General features: G+C 56.0%; 1 protein-coding gene and 1 long non-coding RNA gene across 2 annotated transcripts in view; both read left to right on the top strand.

The window, feature by feature from the left end:
• Positions 1-18,537, top strand: part of CUNH7orf50 (chromosome unknown C7orf50 homolog) — a 127,582-nt gene that overhangs the window by 99,126 nt on the left and 9,919 nt on the right. The window contains exon 3 of the mRNA XM_055340156.1: positions 17,104-17,303. Within this exon, the coding sequence (XP_055196131.1) occupies positions 17,104-17,303 (200 nt within the window). The remainder of the gene's footprint in view (positions 1-17,103; positions 17,304-18,537) is intronic.
• Positions 144-5,928, top strand: LOC129519550 (uncharacterized). Its single transcript, XR_008666417.1, has 3 exons — positions 144-220; positions 4,174-4,360; positions 4,758-5,928. It is a non-coding gene; the product is annotated as an uncharacterized LOC129519550 (long non-coding RNA).

The following is an 18,537-nucleotide window of genomic DNA, read 5'->3' as shown; positions in this document are numbered from 1 at the left end:
GCTGGCCTGGGGTCGCGGTCCGCGCGCACCGCCGGCAGCCCCGCCCACCACTGGGCCACGCCCACACGCTGCCGCCTCCCACGCCCAGCGCCCGCGCGCTTGCGTCACCGCATGGCCGGCTGGATCCGGTTCTAGCCGAGCCGGGCCGGCCTGACATGCGCAGTGCGCGGGCGCTGCGACCGGGCGGGCCCCGGGTACGCCGATGGCCCGGGACGCGGAGGTCAGTTCGCGGAGCCCGGGAGAGGGGCCCAGTGGGTGTGGGGGGGTCGGCCCCGCAGGAGCGCGCGGCGGGCGGGGCGTGTCCGGGGTGGGGGGGCTTGCCGCGGGGGCCCGGCTGGGGGAGGCCCCAGGCTCCAGTAAGACGGCTTACCGTGAGGGCGGGATGCCCTTCCCCCATGGGGTCGGGCGCGGGTGGGCCCAGGCCGCTGCTGGGGTCACGTCGTCCTGGGAGCCCCGCCCAGCAACCCCGTCCGCTTTACTTACCCTACTTCCGGGGTCCCCGTTTACAAAGGATGGGGGGCCCCGGAGCGCCCTGCTCCCCAGCCTCCGCGTCCTGCACGATGAAGATGGAGCTCCGAGCTGTCCTGCGCGGGGGGAGGCGGGAGGAGGGCTCTGAGCTGTGTCCTGCACCCGGGGCAGGCCGAGGGCGGCGGCGGGGGGGGGGGTTGTGTGACGCTCCGAGCTGTGTGCTACACGGGGGGAGGAGGGGGGGTGCACCGAGGTGGAGCGGGGTAGTCCTAGGGGGCTCCAGGCTGTGTCCTACACCAGAGAGGAGGGGCACTCGAGCTGCGTTATGCACCAGAGGAGGGAGCTCCAAGCCGTGTCCTGCACCAGGGTGGAGGAGGGTAGTCGTGGGGGGCTCCTAGCTCTGCCCTGCACCAGGGGGGCCTGCAGGCTGTGTCCTGCACCGGGGAGTGGACATGAGGGAGGCTCTGAGTTGTACCCCACCTGGGGAAGGCTTCTGGTGCCCACTGACCTCTAGTTGCTGGTTCAGAGACCTGGGTTCTAGTCTCAGCCCCGGGCCATGTGACCCGACGGGAGTCCCCTGGCTCTCCACCCTGTTTTCTCTGTAAAACTGGGGAGTGGTCTAAGCCCTGTCCTTGCTCTGCACCTGGGACTGACCTGTCCTTATCCTCTCCTTTCCTGGGATGGGTGTCATACTTTGCTTGGGACAGCTCTTCAAGGCTTTGTAGCCCAAGGTAGCTTAATCTTTGCAAGGCCCAGCCACACTTAGCACATCATGGTTTGAGGGAGGAAAACGTACAAGGGTGTTACTCTTTGCTTGTGAAATTATTTGGCCGTAGCTCATTATCTGGGAATGATTTTTCACTGTACTTCAGGAATTCTTGCAAAGTGACAAAAGCCTAACCCATGATTTCCAGATGTGATGAAATTAGCTTGAAAATTATATTTAACAGCTGATGGGGTGGACTTAACAATGTACTGTAGACATTTAGTGAAGCACTTGTTTTAATTTTGCTGTTTCATCTTGGAGCCAGTAACCTGTTTTGGTTTTCTTCCCATAGCTCAGACCTTTTGTGGGTCCTGAACAACCCATAGGGCCCAAAAGGCAATGGGGCCCCTGAGATGAGGATGTACATCGAGTTGCCCTGTTCACTTTGTACCCAAAGGCTCGGCCATCTCCTCTTCCTCGGGCACAACAGCTGCTGAGGAGGAATGCAGTCCAAGGACTGCTAGGCTGAAGCAGCCTGACAATATTGGAAAGTCTAGTGCAGAACTGCAGGTTCTTGTCCTTGAGGGAAGCAGTGTCGGGGCTTCTTCCAGCAGTTGCCCTGGGAGAGCTTGTGCTCTGTGCCTGCTCCCAGATCCCTGGGCCCCCTTTCCACTAAGGTGGAAGGTGGGTGCTTTCGCATTTTTGTAGAATGCTTTCCAGAGTAGAAGCGAGTGTCAGTTCAGAAATTGTTGAGTTGTTTTTTGAGTATTAAATGTTATTTCTAGACTCATTTATAAGTTGTATAGTTAACATTCTGCCTGGCTCTGCCCATTCTGGCCATCTGCCTGCCAAAATGGCATTTCCAGATTAAACACAAAGTGCAGCCTTCAATTCCTGGCCAGTCCCACGTTTCCGGAAATGAAATGAAAGCAGATTCAGAGTTTACTAGGAAGGAGATGGGCGTGGCCTCGGGGCCTGCTGTGAACACCCCTTGGGCCTGGGGCGGTGCATGTGACCTTTGCCTTCCAATCTAGCCCTAGCACCCAGAAGTCATAACTGACATTCCACATTAGGCTGTTGACCATGCAGAACGCAGCTGGGCTCCACGCCTGTGCTGGCCCACTAGTAATGAGAGAAAGATGACTTGAGTCTAGATTATTTCCTAAAATCAAGTGAGGGTCCGTTGAGCCTAGGACTACTTATGGATGACAAAGCTCATACAGAGGGGAGTCAACCCAAGGCAGCGAAAGCTGGCAGGCGGGGTAGTAAGGGACAGGGTGGCCCTTGGGGCCTGGAGCTCCAGGAAGACCCAGCCTCAGCCAGGCAGTTAGCCTTTCTCCTAGGGGGGCAGTGTTTACACCTTCTCTGTGGCCGAGAAGTGCTGGGTTGGTGGGGGGGGGGGTCCTCCTGGCCCAGCATCGGGTCCTATGCCTGCCTGGTGAGAGGCTTAGCAAGGAGGGGCCCTCACAACCTCCTTGAGACTCTGCTCTCAGAAGATCCTAAGACCATTGTGCTGGAGCAGGCCAACCCCCTCTGCCATAAACGCCCAGTAAGAAGAAACACCGACCCCTCAGCTGGTTAGGGAGGCAGAGGAGTCTCCAGAAATGGAGGGCCCGCTTAACAGATTGTGTCTGTGGAATGGACGTTCTTCTGATGAAAAAGGCATCTTCCCTGTCCTCATGCTCTTCTTTGCCATGTGTTGTGTGGTCTTACTTAACCATCTCAGGGCCCTGAAGTCTGTCCCCCAGCCTCTCTCAGCCTGTGAGTGTGCATCCTGTGAATTGTACCTCTTCTCCCCTGACCTCCCACCTCTGCTGCCAGGGTTGGCATTCTCCTGCTAACCATCAGCATTCCCTTCTCCCATAACCTGTATCAGCTCAGCCTGTTTGCATGTCGTCCCTCTGTGTCCACCTAGAGCTCCTGAGAACAGAGTTGCTCTTCGCTTATATCCCCTGAGGCTCCTGGCAGGTGCTTTGCCCTGGATGGCTGCCTCAGATGGTGCTCGGTAGAAGTAGTGCTGAGATGGCCCACATCCCACACTGAACTGAAACTGGTGGCGGGCCCTGCACTTGACAGAGGCAGGATCATCCCACTACACCTGCTGGGAGGTGGGCTTGTTGGAGTTTCTGCCAGTCAGGACTCCCTGCAGCAAAGAAGGGGTTGGCTGCTATTTGGTAAAAGAGGGAAGGTGTCACCGATATCTGTCAGGTGGCTCTCCATATTGATTATCAGGCCCTTTGGGTACCACCTGCACACTTCCCTCCCTCTCATGGAGGGAGGAACATGGAGATTTGTCCACTTCCCCCAAAACCCTGGCCCTTGCTCCTCCTGTCCATCTGTGTGTCTGACATCACTAGAGAGTAGACCCTCCAAGGACAGGGCTGGACATGCTGACTTTGGATGGGTGGACAGACAGACCAGCTGTGGAATGGTAAATGTGACCTAAATAAAAGGAGTGACTTGCAGTATCAGAGAACTTTGTTTCCAGAAACCTAACCTTTATAAAGGTCTCAGGGCTGGAGGTTCCCTCTGCAGGCAGGGGAGCAACTGAGACCATGGAGCCCTTTGTGCAGACACCTGTGGTACCAAACTGCAGGGCTGGGCAGGGGAGCTCACCTTGCTGGCTCAGGGCCACCGTCTCCAAAGGAATCCATAAGCTGGCCCTAGCATAGCCTGGGAAAGGCTATAGCATTCTGACACCCATCTCAGGCTGACGTTCTATGGGACCATCAAAAACGTTTTGTGGGGCTGGTCCTCTTTCACTTGGTTCTCATACCCAGATGTGTACACCTGTATGTCTTTGGGCTTTTCAGTATGTACTGGTCTCTAACAAACTTCACCCTCACACCACAAATCCCATTTTTGTCCCGGGGTTAAAAGAATCAGCAATAAAAGCCGAGCTGCCAACACTCATGACCCATGCTGACCTCCTAGCTCTGAGGTATGTGGTGCATATGGCCTACCCAGCACAAAGTGTGGCCCTGTCGCCTTCCCCTCAGAAGCTGAGCCTGGGAGGCAGGTCCCACTGACAGCCCAGGCCATGGGATTTGAAGAACGTTGGTGTGGGAGACCTTCCCCAGAGCATGGCCAGTCCTCTGAGGGCCACCATCCCTACCTGCTTCCTACTGGGACCGTCCAGGGACAAGACTTCACCCATCAAATTCCTCATCTCTGAAAACCGAGGAGGTGAGCTCATTTGGGATCCTGGAGTCTGTTCTTTGATGTGTGTGCCTGCGTGTGTGTCTGGGAAAAGATTCCAGCAGCTTCCATCCTATTCTCTGAGGCCAGGTGGATTTTGATCAGGAGAAGTGGGTGGGGAAGGAGCCTGGCTGTTCCAGTGCATGTGGTGACAGATGCAAAGCCTGTAAATCTTTGCAGGCTTGGGGTGACGGGTAGAGACCTCTCACCTGTGCTCTGCAGCACTGCACTATGACAGGGCTGTCAGGCCTGCCGTGGGTGTTAGCAAAGCGTGGATGGTCTACATTCTGGTCACAGTGTCTCTTTGCCCCTGTGTGTCCTGTGTTTGGTTTCTTGGATTTGAAAGCCGCCTCAGAGGGCTCCACAGGCTCTATCGCTTGCCTAGGCATCTGGATCCAGGAGCTGTGCTCTGCGAGGAGCCTCCGCCGGCCACAACAGCTCTGGCAGCCGCCCTCCCTGTCCTCCAGGAGCTCACTTATATCTGGCCGTGAGCTCCTCGAGGCCAGAGCCCGCGTCTGCCTCCACTCAGCACCAATCCAAGATCCCCAGAGGCCGTGGCGCCCCCCACTACACACACAGGGCCACACGACTCCCATTTTTCATAGCAGCTTCTGTAGTGTACCAAAGCAGCAGCTTCCTAAATCATCAATGCACATTTTCTGAAGTTCCTGTTTTAATCCGGATACTGGGAACAGGGGCGCCTGGGTGGCTGTCAGTTAATCTGCCTTTAGCTCAGGTCATGATCCTGGGATCCTGGGATCGAGTCCAACATCAGGCTCCCTGCTCAGTGGAGAGCCTGCTTCTCCCTCTGCCTAACCCACCCCCTCCCCCCACTTGTGCACATGCTCGCTTTCTCTCTCTCTCAAGTGAGTAAAATTTTTTTTTTAAGTGAGTAAAATTTAAAAGCAAGACACCATGTCGTATTTATGGTGTGACTTTGCTTTTATAAGAAAAATGCAGCTTTGGGGCACCTGAGTGGCTCCATCAGTTACATATCTGCCTTTGGCTCAGGACATGGTCCCAGGGTTCTGGGATCAAGCCCCGCATTGGGCTCCCTACTCAGCAGAGACCCTGCTTCTGCTTCTCCCCCTGCCTCTATTGTTCCCCCTACCTGTGGTTGGTTCATGCACTAGCTCGCTCACTCTCTCTCTCTCAAATAACATCTTAAAAAAAAAAAAAAAGATACTGCAAACAAAATGAAACTGGAAAATTGTCCCATTTGCACAGAAGCAAAGAAGTGACTATTCACATGTTAACTCAGGCAGGTGTCTTGGGGTGGTGAGAGGGAGTTTGGGGAGATCAGCCTGAGGAGGAAGGGGCAGTGCACCCCTGCACATTTTACTGAACTGGAGTCTACTAGGTGTTGCTCTGGGTCTCTGGTCATGGCCTTGACGCCAGTTCTGTAGACAGTGCCACCGAGGAACCCAGGTGGGGGGTAGGCAGGAGGTCTGTATTGCCTCTATCAGCTGCATGTGTGTCTACTTATATCAAAATAAAACATTGCATTGAAAAATTCTAGGAAATACTCTCGTTTGTCCTTGTTTATAGAAAAGGAAACTAGTTTGTTACTATAGATGACCCTTCTAAACCTTTATAACTGCAGTAATGAGTCTGATGGAGTCTTTGAACTGAGAACAGATTTCGATGGTGCCACAGACAGAGGCGTGGCCTTCCTGCCTGCCCTCTGGACTCCTGGGGTTCACAACCAGAAGGAAGAAGGGCTCCAAGGTGGGGAGGCCTGCGAGCTGGAGATCTATAGAACCCCATCTCCTTAGTCCCTTCTGACCTCCGAACTCGGGTCTGGAACTGTTGGCTTCAGAGCACCAAGACTCAGAAGGGTCAACAAACCCCACTGTGTCTCTGGAGGGCCTCTCATGCCAAAGATGCTGCTTGGAGTATGTCCTGGGCAGTTTGTGGACAACTGTGGTTAAGGATCCTCTGCCCGGGGCCTATACAGATGGAGCTCGGGCAGGTTCTGTCCCCATCTGTGAATAGGACACAGGAGAGAGGTTGTGCCTCCGTTGTGGCCCAGGCCTTTAGGAGCAGAGAAGGAAGGGGAGGAGGCTCCTCAGCAAGTGCCACCTCCACCATGGTCTGTCATTTTCAGCCCAGATCCTACCCCCTGCCCTTGGGTGAGGGCATACCTAACAGCACACACCTGCCTCAGGCTTGCACTTGACTGACCATTCTGATTACGTGATGTTCCCATGCACTGATTCTGTTGGGTTGTCAGTTGATGGGTTTTGCCAGGAGACAGGTGGATGAGGGTGCTGCTGTACCTGAGCTGGCGATCCCCCCCATCCAATGGCAGGCAGTGAATAACAGCACTGTTTGATTGCCTGGGGGTACACTGATGAACACCCCAGCCCCAGGCCCTGTGGGAAAGCAGTGCCTCACAGCCACTTGATCGCACTTTCTATCTAGATGAAGAAAGGATTACTGGACTCCAGCCTGCCTTCTGATGCTTTTTTTTTTTTTTTTTTCTTTCTGATGCTTCTTAAAACCACTCCCAGGAGTTGAGTTCTGCCACCAAATGAACAGATTTCTGGGGAGCGTAAAGGTCTGGTCCTGTGGGTGAAGGGGGCCCGACCCTGATCCCCAGGCAAGCAGGGCCCATGGATGCCCCTCGATGTCCTTTCTTTTCAGAGGCAGCCAACAAGTCCATTGGGACCTGGGGTGAGCCTGGGAACCACTCTGGCTTTATGACAATTCTGGCCTCTTTCCTAAGCCAACCCAGTGGCCATATCTTCAGTCGGGGTCAGGAGAAGGAGCAGACCCCAGGACAGCACCGGGCCTGCCCACTGGTCTCATCATGGCGTCACTTTTTTTAAGGTTGTTTTTCAGTAATCTCTATACCCAATGTGAGGGTTGAACTCAATACCCTGAGATCAAGAGTCACGCTCTTCCGACTGACCCAGCCAGGCACCCTGTCACGGTGTCACTTGCCTGGAGGTTCAGTGAGGCAAATCTGACTAGTCAGGGGCTCCAGATGGCACAGCCGTCAACCAGAGCTGGTGTAGATGATGTGGGGTGGCCAGGCAGGAAGTTCCTACCCAGGGCTGCCCCTGCTTCCCTTCCATCTAAGGGCAGGGGCCTCACCAGGTGGCAGGATGCCCAGCTCCGTAGCTGACTCAGGACCATGATGGGAAGGGGATCTGCTTTCATTCCTGAAGGATCAGGAGGTCTGTGAAGGCAGGACACTGCAGAGAATGATGTAGACATGATGGAGGCCAGTAACATCCCAGGGAAGAGGAGTGGCTGTGGGGTTGTGCTGTGGTCTGTCTCCACTTTCCCCGGCTGTCCCACCCCAGAGGTGGATGGAGCAGGAGACAAAATCCCTGGGTGCAGGCAACTCTGATCTCTCCTCAGTGGGAAGAAACCAAGGCTGGAAGTGGACACTCAAACATCTGGAGGTGAGAACTGGCACACTGCAAGCTGCTCTGCAGGAGCCAGTAGGCACTCCTTCTCAGGAATGGTGGCTCTGTGGTGAGGAAGGAGAGCAGGCACTTCCTGCCCCCCTCCCTGGGTCTTGCCTGCACACCTACCCTGGGGGCATGGGTCAGTGTCAGTCACAGACCCCATCTAGGTAACGCTGCTTCCCCCCAGGGAGGCAGACCCTCTGGGTTCATGCAGAGTGCACCACGCTCCTTCCCCTGCCAAGTGCCGTGTTGGCTCACGCTCATGGTGTCCTGGGGGAGGACTTCCTCCCTCTTACCTCCAGCCAGGCTGAAGACCTCCTGGTGAGAGGGGGGCTGTCCTGGAGGTTGAAGGGGACCCCTCCTCCACAGATACAGGGCACAGGTGCTGGCAGCCCCCTGCCTTCCTGACACCACACTGAGGGCCAGCTGGAGGGTTGCCTTCATTCAGCCTGCTTTCTGATCCTCGGAGCCTCAGACTCTTCTTCCCTGCCTGCTCCCTCCCCCCCAGTCCCGGTACCAGTGCCCAGAGCTCGAAGTCATCTGGAGCTTGCAGAGGAAGCGTGTCCTGAGCTAGGACATGGCTCTGGGTTTACCTCCTGTGCTGGGGTGACAAGTGGAGATGGGACAGGTAGAAGCTTATAGGTCTGAAGGAGGCTAGTCCTGTGGTTTTAGATGCCCTGTAGAAAGCCAACAGCTTGGAAATGTTGAACCTAAGAGGAGCTGGGGCAGAGTCTAAGTCTCTGGGAGGCCCAGCCCTTCTCAGTTCTTGCCTCCCTCTGAGAATGGTCCTGGTGCTTCAGGAGCCAGAACCCAGCCTGCTGGATAGGCATCTCTGCCTTCATGACTCTGCTTCAGTCCCAACACAGACTGGCCTCTGGGATGTGGGGGCTCCTGAGCTCCATGTGCTGCTCCCCATCTGTAAAGACCTGAGCTCTGTCAAACCCCACAGCTCTCTGCAAATGTCAGCTGTTAAAATTAGTGAATGCTGTGGGAGGTGGCTGGCTATGTGCAGTGCCTGTGGAGAGGGAAGCTTGGTGCTGATTTGCAAATGTGGGCACTAGGCCTTGCAGGGTGAAAACTGCAGGCCTGGGGAAACTCATCCTGTCTTGTCCTTGCTGGCTGCCCTGGGCCAGACTTGGGGGTGGCTGCAGTTGACAACCTGACCTGGCCGTGTGGTGAGCCCTAGAAACATGGCCAGTCCAGACAGAGATGTGTTCTCTGTGTACAGGACGCAAGGATTGCAAAGACAGTGTAAAAGTAAGAACATAAAATTCCATTCCAGCTTTTATATTGCTTCTGCAGGGAGGTGACAACACTGTATTGTGGTGGGTCTGGGCTGCTTTCTGCCTTAGATGGCATCTGCCAAGGCCCAAGCCCCTGCCTGGTGGAGCTGTGGGGTGAGCAGAGAGAGGGGTGTGCACACACCTCAGTGTCTGGCCTGGGGGGCCATCGAGGACAGTGCACAGAGAGGAGTTGAGGGTCTTTATCTAAATTTGGCTACGTTCTAGATCCACTTTCTCCTGCTGGACTTACTTTTCCTTTTGCCACGTTCTGAAAAATATATAGCCAGCAAATGTAAGGAGGCATCACTCCACCACGTAGACAGGCAGAGAGAAGGTTCCGGAGCCCAGGGAGAAGTTCTCATCCCATCCTCCAATGCTAATCGAATTTTGGGTTTTCACACACAATCTTGGGGAAGAAGAAAAGTTTCCTTTGCTTTACAAAACCTTGTAAGCGTTGAGTCTGGCATTTCCTGTTTTCCAAGTGGGAAAACCAGAGGATGGCTGGTGTGTCCGGCCCTCCTCTGCAGCTGGCGGCAGGACCAGCACTGACCAGGGGGTAGTGTTCTCCATCACCCTCAGTCTTTGCCACATCATTAGACTTCAGCAGCTCCTGGCCCATCCTCGGCTCTGGCCACTGCTGTGCCCATGTGGATGGGGCCTGCTTCCCCTCCCTGCTCTCTGTGTGAAGATGAACAATTGATCTCTGCTCCTGGATGCTCTGGGAAAGACGGGGCCCTTTCTCTGGGATACACAGAGCTGCTGTCAACCCTCATGGAGCCTGAGCCAGTCCAGAGGCTATGGCTGCACACTATGGCCCTGGGGGTCAGGGTGAGCTGTCACCCTTGGAGCCTCCCCTCAGGTCCTGAGGTTCAGAGCAATCCGTGTTTCAACCAAGGCAGCTGCCATGCTCAGGAGCAGGTGTAAACAATTGACAAGGCACACAATGGTGCGTGGACAGTGCCCACATCACAGCTCATGTCACCCTGGTGGGCACTGTGTGTCAAACCAAAATAGTGGGCAGGGCAAGATCCCTTCTCTGAGTAAACGGCTGTGATGTGTCTCATGTGACAGAAAGTCCAAACTGGACCATCTGGCTCAAAAAGGGACACTGCTGCGAGGTCTGCAGGAGAGTCTAGGCAGCATTTTGTCTAGATAGAGCACATCAGCTGACCTCACAGACACTGCCCCCGGACAGCTTCAGTTTCCAGAGAAGCGGCAGTGCACAATGCCCAGGCAGGGGTGGGAGGTTGGCCCCTGCCCCCTGCGCTGGGGCACATGATGCCCGTCAGCATAATCCTCAGCTCTTGGGGTGGCCTCAAGCACGAGCCCTGGTCTGTGCAGCCTGGTTTCTCTGGTCAGTTTGGTCTGGAATCAGTAGTCTTTGTGAACCCTGTGACAGCTGGTCCTCAGCTGTCCCCTATCCCCCCCACGTCTCCAGCCCCTGCCATGCTGCCTAAGACATAGGGGTCTGCAGGGCTGTCCGCCCACAAGTCCACACTGAACCAGCAGAGAGCCTGACCCCACAGGCCTTGACAGCACAGTCACAGTGCAGAGGGGTCCCAGGGAAGGAAGTCTGTGGGCTTCGGGCCTTGTAAACTCATACTTTTCCTGCTGTGGTTTCACCAAAATGAATCGACACAAAGGTACAAAACTGATCTCCTACAAGCTTGGCATCCTGTGTGCTGAAAGCCCTTACCAAAAGCAGAGGACGGCCATCACCCGTGCCCACAGCAAGACCACCCACTCGTGGCTCTAGATGCCCCCAAACCCGTTCAAGGAGATACTGCGCCTCCAGTGTTTCCAGATGGCCCCCAAGAACACATGAGTGAGACTCAGAAGCCAGGGGTCTGGACTTAGGTTGGGCCCCCACTGGAAATAGGGGTCTCGGCATCTGTCAGTGGAGCAGTAAGCGTGGCAGGGTGGCAGCCTCAGGTTTTAGGTCTTCAAGGACTTATAGGGGTGGCTTTGTGGCTTGGCCCTACGGAGCCTGCCCATTTCCGGGGAGACTGGCTCCCACCCTGTGGGAGCGCCCAGGCCACAGTGCTGCCCCCCTCTACAGGGGAAGCCACGGCCTTCTAGGACACCTTACTCAGGGCTATCCCTGAGGGCCACAGCAGAGTCACAGCACCTCAGGGCACACATGGTGCTGTGGGCGGCCCTTGATCCCATCCCTGCTTGGCTCAGAACCTGCCCCAGTTTGCCACGGGTAACGGTTTCAAACAATGGGCCAATATCACAGGTGTTCCTGAGCCAGTATAGCCACAGGTTTGTGTATAGCCAGGCAGCCTGCTCTCCCAGCTCCCGGATCCCGGGCCCCTTCACCACCCCCACACTCTGCCTGTGGTTGCTGGCAGTGCAGGTGCTAACCTAGAGCACTCCCAGGTGTCCAACATCTCCTGCCTGGGGGGAGGGTGTCCTGGCAGACGGGATGGTCAAGGCCCCTGTCCCTCGAGTCTACATGGGGTCGTCCCTGCCTTCCCGAGTCTGCCTCCTTTCTTAGACAAAGGCTCTGCTACCTGAGCCTGGAAGGAAGGAAGGTCTGCCGGAAGAGAGGGCTGATCATGACCTGGAATCCCCCAGTGTGGGTGGGAACAGCAATCCCTAGCATCGGCCCGCTGCTGGCAAAGCCAGCCGTCAAGATGTGTGCAGAATGGCAGCCCTCTGTGTCTTTTGATGGCCCCAAACTTCTGGTCCTAGAACTGAGACTCTGGCATCCAGCCCTGAATCTTGGAGTTGAGCATGCCCCAGAGGTGGTGTCACCTTGCTGTCACACCTGCAGGGACCACCCACATGCTGAAGCTTCCGTGCCCACAGTGGCCCAATCTGCTCTTCTCCCAAGGCTTAGGGGGACCAGGGGAGCCTCAGAGGCCACTTCCCTGTCTGCTGTGAGACCAGGGCAGCCCTGGACAAGGACAAGGCCATTTCTGAGGCTGGGGAGACATGGCAGCAAGACTGTCCTCTCAGAGCCTTTCTCGGTATCCCAAAGCTGCCCCCACCCAAAAGGCTGCCTGCTCCCCAGGCCCCAGGACCCCATAGCTGGGCTGCTGTACTGGGTGCAGGGAGTAGGGCTGGCCAGTTCTGAGGGGCAGGGGAAGGGGTGACACCCCTTCCCGCTATAAGCCAAAGATGTGGGACAGAGACACAGGCTCATGCAGCACACTCTCTCTTCAGCCTTAGACTGGGTCCCCCCAGAAGCAGAGTGACAGACAGATGAGGCACAGGATGCTGATTTGGAGATGCAGCTGTGGGGGCAGGAGCACCGGGAGCTGTGGGGTGAGCCTCAGCACACCCCTAACCCTCCCACTCCACAGGCCTGGCCCCAGTGCCTACCAGAAACGAGCTAAAAGTGTGGGGCCAGGTGTCCCTATCCCCCAGTGGCCAGTGTTGGCCACAGCAGCCCCTCAGGGGTATGTGTTCATAGCCGCTGCTCCCCAAAGGAAAGACCAGGGTGAGGGGAGGCTGACCCAGCCCAACAGTTCAAGTGTCCCTCCCTTTGTGAAGTCGGATATATGAGAGGGAGAGAAAAGTCCCGCTGGACATCTGCCCCATCCCCTGCCGCCACCTTGGCCTGCATCCCTCTGGTCTCTTTGCCAGTGTCTTCTCATTGGGGAATGACAGTGGCTGTTGGCTTCTGTGGGTTCTTGAGTTTGGGCCTGGGGTGTTTGCAGAGGAGCCTCTGCTCTGTGACCAAGTCCGGAGCCTGGAGAGGCCCCTCTCCTGGATCCAAAAAATGCTGAGCCTGTTCTCCTACATCCTGTACTACATCCTGCACTACATCCTACCTATATCCTACAGCTCTCGTTGGAGGGTTTTTCTGCTGGGTGGAGTCTGTGGTAACCTTTCCAAATCAAAGTCATATCATTTCTCCCCTGACTCGTGCCAGGACTTACCAGGTGAAAGAAAATGGTGGCTTATGGGACACCTGGATGTCTCAGTGGTTGAGCATCTACCTTTGGCTCAGGTCATGATCCAGGGATCCTGGAATCGAGTCCTGCATTGGGTTCCCCACAGGAAGCCTGCTTCTCCCTCTGCCGATGTCTCTGCCTCTCTGTCTCTCATGAATAAATAAAATCTTTTAAAAAATGATCATTTATAACGTACTCATCGTTCCTCCAGCAGTGTCAACGTTTCTATCAGAGGTGCCCCCATATTTCTTTTACTTACCTAGCTTCACTCTTGAGTCTGGGACTTTTGGATTTGTTTATTTCCAGTATGTTTAATGCATGCAGCCAGTGTTTTCATTGCCCTAGAAGCCGGTAAGGATTTGATTTTTAGTGCATTTAATGACACGAACACTACGTTACTTACTATTGTACTTGAAAACATTTATGTTGAGATGACCTAGAAGAAATTCCAGGTCCCTCGGTCATACCACCCATCATCCTCCATGGTGGCAGTGGCAGGTCCATTTGTCCTGCCTGAAGTTTTCCATGTGCATTGAGTTATTTTTGTGCCTTTTGAAACACAGTCCAGGAGACGTCTAACAGTAAGAGAATGTGTTGCTGAAAGTTTGACTTCCCGTAATAGGAGATTCTGTATGTGGTCCAACGTGGAATGCCAGAAACCATGGCAGCACTGCTGTGCAGTCATCCCATCTCCGTAGAAATGCGTGTTTGCATGGAGGCTGCACACTGTCAGCTCCACGTGTTTGTGACAAGCAAACAGGCAGCAGACCAGGGTGGTGGCAGATTCCCCCCATGTTGTCCAGTCTGTGTTTTGGAAAAGGGTCGTGTTCACAGCTGGTGATCTGCTAGACTTCCCCTGGAGAGTGGGCCAGGCCTGCAGGGGGAGGGGGGTGCTCCCCCTCCCACCTCATGACACTCCCAGAAGGGGCCCCAGTAGGCTTCGATGATCTGACTGCTGCATTCCTTTTAAGATTTTTCTCTGTTTACATGGGCTGTTCACAACTTTTAAACGAGGTAACTTTGAGGGGGTATGGGTGATGGTGGCAGGTGTGTCCAAACTGTTGTTTGCTGATTAAAACCGAGTTCTGTGGAGGGTTATCAGAGCAGTGGCCACTGGAAGAAGTTCATTCTCAGCTGGAAGGAAAGTTGTATTAATAAGCCTTGCCTCCAGAGATGGTGGTATCACTAAAAGCTCGCGGGCGGCCCCTGGCAGCTGCTGTGCTTGAGAACCCCCCTGCACAGGCGATGCTGCAGGATGAGGGAAGCAGGGGGGTCCCGGGTAGGTCCCCATGGTCCTCACCCTGATGTGCTGGGAGGTCCCTGGGTCCAGCCAGTGCCTGTCCTGCTGTCTCCCATCCCAGCCCCCACCCCCTGGTCCCATGCAGGCTCCACCATGGCTGACACAGCACTCTGGCCCTGCCAGCCTAATGCCCACACAGGGCACCACTCCAAATAGCTGACGTCACTCGTGTGATGGTAGCAGCAATGGGGGTGTCACCTGGTCCAGGCCAGAAAGGTCAGGGCACCCAGAGCAAGGAGACCAGGTGAGGCCCACGCAGCAGTGGGCACCATGGCCAGCCCAGTTACCCTGCAGCCCTCACTTGGCCTATCCCTGCTGCGTGGGCCAGGTCACAGCCCTGCACACCTGCACCCACCTCTTTATCTTCAAGCAATGCCAAGGACCTTTGTGTTTTTCACAAATCATTGCTTGGATTCATGTGCTCACCTCCTGGTGAAGGACCACAGCTGGAGGAGGGGCAATGGTCTGTCACCCTGTCCCCCTCCTTGGCAGTATTGGTGGGAGAGTGGCTCTGGTTACTTTCCTTGGTGGCCCCTACCCTCTGAAGAGAATCAGAAAGGGCCAGTGTTTAGGGAAAGGAAGGCTGGTCCAGGTGGAGAGTCTGTCTTGGTGTTAGGGGTCAGAGGGCTTGGGTCAGAGGTGCTGGCTTCCTCGTCTGCTTCACACAGTATGAAGCTGTTTCATACTGTTTGTTTTGCTGTCATACTGTGCATTGTTTAAGCTGCCAGCCTTTAAAATTCGGGAGGCTTCACCCTGTGCGATTCTGTTTCCAGCTTCTCTGGAGAGGCTTCTCAGCCTGGGCTGTGGCCAGGGTGTGGGCATCCAGCTGGACCCCCTCAGCGTCCCTGGCTGACCCCTGGCACAGTCAAGGGTGGGCATCACGGCCCTCTGAACAACTCTGGAGGCACATTTAGCTCCTGAGACGCAGAGCATGGGCTCCAACTACCACCACGCCAGGGTGACCGTTAGCCAGAGAGAGAAAGAAGCTATCTGTGTCCTTTCCAAGTTCACGTGTCCTTAATGCTGGGTGTTGTAGAAGAAGAAGCCAGACCTCACAGGCCACACCGCATTCAAGTCCTGGCCACCAGCCTGGTGGCCCCTCTGTGGGGACTGCGCACACTCCGCAGGCCACCCCTGGGCCCTCAGGAAGCAGACAGGGCTCCATCTCTTGTGGGATAGGCCCCTCCAACCTCGGTGGGAGCATCCTTACCCCACTGGGTCAGAGCAGGAGGCAGAGGCCAGGCCCTGGTGACAGCCAGCAGCATGACAGATGCGGGGTTTGTACTCAGCACTCTGGGCAAGGGGGCAGCTGCTTCCTATCCTCCCTGCCCCTGCCCAGGCCCTCAGGGTCAGTGTTGATGTGCCCTCGGCCCCCGCTGCTACAGCCCTGACCTTTCACTGAGACTTTGGCCCTGAAAGGCTGCTGCCCTATTGCCTGCCTGGCTTCAGGGAGGCAGAGGCTGGCCCGCGGCTGTTTGCTGCTCTTGGTGCTAGACTGGCTGTGCTGCCTGCTCAGTCGGCCACCGTGGCCCAGGGCAGTCTGAGCAGGCAGCTGGGGCAGGGGAACTCCCTGCAGACGTCATGCTCATCAGACAGCTGCCCCCTAGACTTCAGGAAACACCTAAAAACCAAAAGCCTCTCAGGCAGCTGGGGCGCTGGGCTCCTGGGGCTGTATCTGTGGAGATGCCACTCCTCCCCAAGAAGGGGATTGTCCAGAGACTCTCCTCTGAAAGCACCTCCCGTCCTGGTGGCCTGAGAGCCCTGCGCTGGCACACGTGTGTGTGTGCGTCCATGCTTGCGTGTGGCACTGCTGGAGACTCCCTAGTGTAACCCTGAAATCCCGTTGCTGGTAAATTCAGCTGGTTTAAAAGGGAAGCAGAGGAGGAGCTGATGAAAGCTGCTCTTTTGTTTTAGAAGATTCCGGAAGGATTCAGTGTTTAGTGGGAACACAAAGGTTGTCAGGGCGCTGCCATTTTATGAAGGGACTTGCCTGGCCTGGGGGGTGGGGGAGCAGCCGGAGGGAGGGGTGTGGCTCTGCAAAAGCTGGATGCCCCTGGGGCAGCTGGCTAGGCCTCTCTGGAGGCCTGGGGAGCAGTAGCCGGGTCCCTGGATGGAATCACAGTGACACTGACACTGGTGTTGCAGGTTTTCCAGGAAGGGGGAAGGGTGTGCAGCTGCTGGAGTCACACACCACCACCCCCCACCTGGTTTTGAGTCTCATCTGGTTTGATAGTCAGGACTATACCTGGTTGGTGTCTGGGAAAATGGTGTCCAGAAGCCACAGCCAGCCAGATCGGGAGGGCAAGAGGCCACTAGTACCACGTCTGCCAGCTGCACAGCTTCCTGCTCTCCTTGGGAGGGGTTTGCTGGAGCAGAAGGGCCTCAGCGGATCCTTGTGGCGGGAATACTGCCCGTCCCCATCCCCAGGGAGCAGTGTGCCTTTGATTGCGCCTGGGCGGTGGCCTGGGGGTGGCCTGGGGCAGACAGCAGTGGGAATGGGCTGGGGACAGGCGAAGGGCAGTGTCCTGCAGAGCCTCATGGGATGGGGCCCTCCAGGTGGCCCAGAAATCCTTGTTCTCAGTGCTGAGCACAGGTACAGGGTCTGGAAATGCAGCTGAGGTCACTCAACTTTGACCCGTCCTGGGGTGAGGGTCACCTGAGTCCCCAGGAGGGCAAGACTCTGAGCAGCTCTGTCTCCATTTGCCAGTGGAGCCCAGCACAGGGTGTGGGACAGCCCACCCACCTGGTAGGGGTCAGCTCCTCAGAGTGGGGCTCCAGGATGCTGCGAGACATCCTTGCAGGCTGGTTCTCCCTTGACTTTTAGGGAGGAGCAGTATTGGGGGCTGGGCAGGAGATGGCCCCCCAGCTGCCAGTGCTAACCCCGGAGGAGAAGAGGGTCCTGGAGAGGAAGCAGAAGAAGGAGCGGAGAAAAGAGGAGAAGAAGCGACTGCGAGAGTCAGGAGCAGCCCAGAGCCCACCGGCCAAGCGTTCCGGGGCCCAGCTGGCCCTGGACTACCTCCGTGGGTAAGACGCCCCCCTCGCGTGGGGCCTGGCCAGTGTCCAGGGGCTCTGTGGTATCCTGGGAGGGAATTTGGGCTGTGGACTCAGGTGACCTGGGTCACATCTGGCTCCCAGAACCACTAGGACCCTGGGGGCAGTAGGGCCACCACCAGTGGTGCTCCTGTGGTCTGAGGCCTGTCCTGGCAGGTGTCACCACAGAATCATCACCTCCAGTGGGGCTGTCAGAGGAAGGGGAGCAGGGCACAGTCACTGCAGCCATGACTGGAGCCCTTGGGGTGCCCAGCAGACCCTGCTTTACCCTGTCACCACAACCAGGTAGAGGCTGGCAGTTACACTGCTAATAGCTTTGTAGGAAACTTTCTAGAAGCTCCAAGAAAAGTGAGACCACTGTAACACCACTGGATTCTCTTTGCAAAGAAACTTGTAGGTAAGTAGAGGCAGGTGTTCCAGCAGGGCCCTCCCTCCTGGTTTTCCTCCCCAGAGAGTGAGTTCATACTTTCTCCGATCCGTACTCACTCTTTAGGCCATGAGCCTCAGCAATCGAGACCAGGTCAGCCTGAGAATGCCTGCCATGGACACATGCTTTCTCTTTTTCCTCATTGTTTTTGAGGAACAGTTTACATGCAGCCACTGCCACAGCCAGGTTAGAACACCTTTGTTACTGCAGAAAGCAGCCTCATGCTCTCATGCAGCTCCCTACCCCAGCTCCAAGGGAGCCCTCCTCAAACTTGTATCACTGTGTTAGCCCTTGTATCACTGTGGACATGCCAGTTTGGGACTTGTTCACCTCATGGCCTCTTGTGGCCTGCTGCTTCCACCTGGCGTAGTGTTTTGAGGTTCATCCACATGACAGCACGTGCCAGCATTTCCTCTCTCCTTATAGCCAAATATGCATTGTGGCTATTGTGGCTGTTGCTGTGGTGCATGCCCATGTGCAGGATTCTGCGTGGAGGTGTTTTCCTTTGTCTTGGGCATAGCCTGGGGGCAGGGTTTGCTGGTGACTGGTGTAGGAGAGCTGCAGACACAACGGTTGCAGCATTTCAGCCCCACAGCAAGGGGAGGTGCTCTGATGATGGCCATCCTAATGAGAGTGGGGTGGCATCTCACAGTCCCCTTCACTGGCATCCTGTACCATGTTGAACCAAAAATCCAGGTAACTCCGTGGGCTGCTGGGCTACCGCCTCTTGGCTCCTCCCTGGAGGGTCACTGGATGGACTAATGGACTCCTCCCCAGGAG

Source organism: Nyctereutes procyonoides, unplaced genomic scaffold, assembly GCF_905146905.1.
Source record: "Nyctereutes procyonoides isolate TBG_1078 unplaced genomic scaffold, NYPRO_anot_genome, whole genome shotgun sequence".
Classification (NCBI taxonomy): domain Eukaryota; kingdom Metazoa; phylum Chordata; class Mammalia; order Carnivora; family Canidae; genus Nyctereutes; species Nyctereutes procyonoides.
Note: the sequence above shows the minus strand (reverse complement) of the source record. Positions and strands in the feature narration are given on the sequence as shown.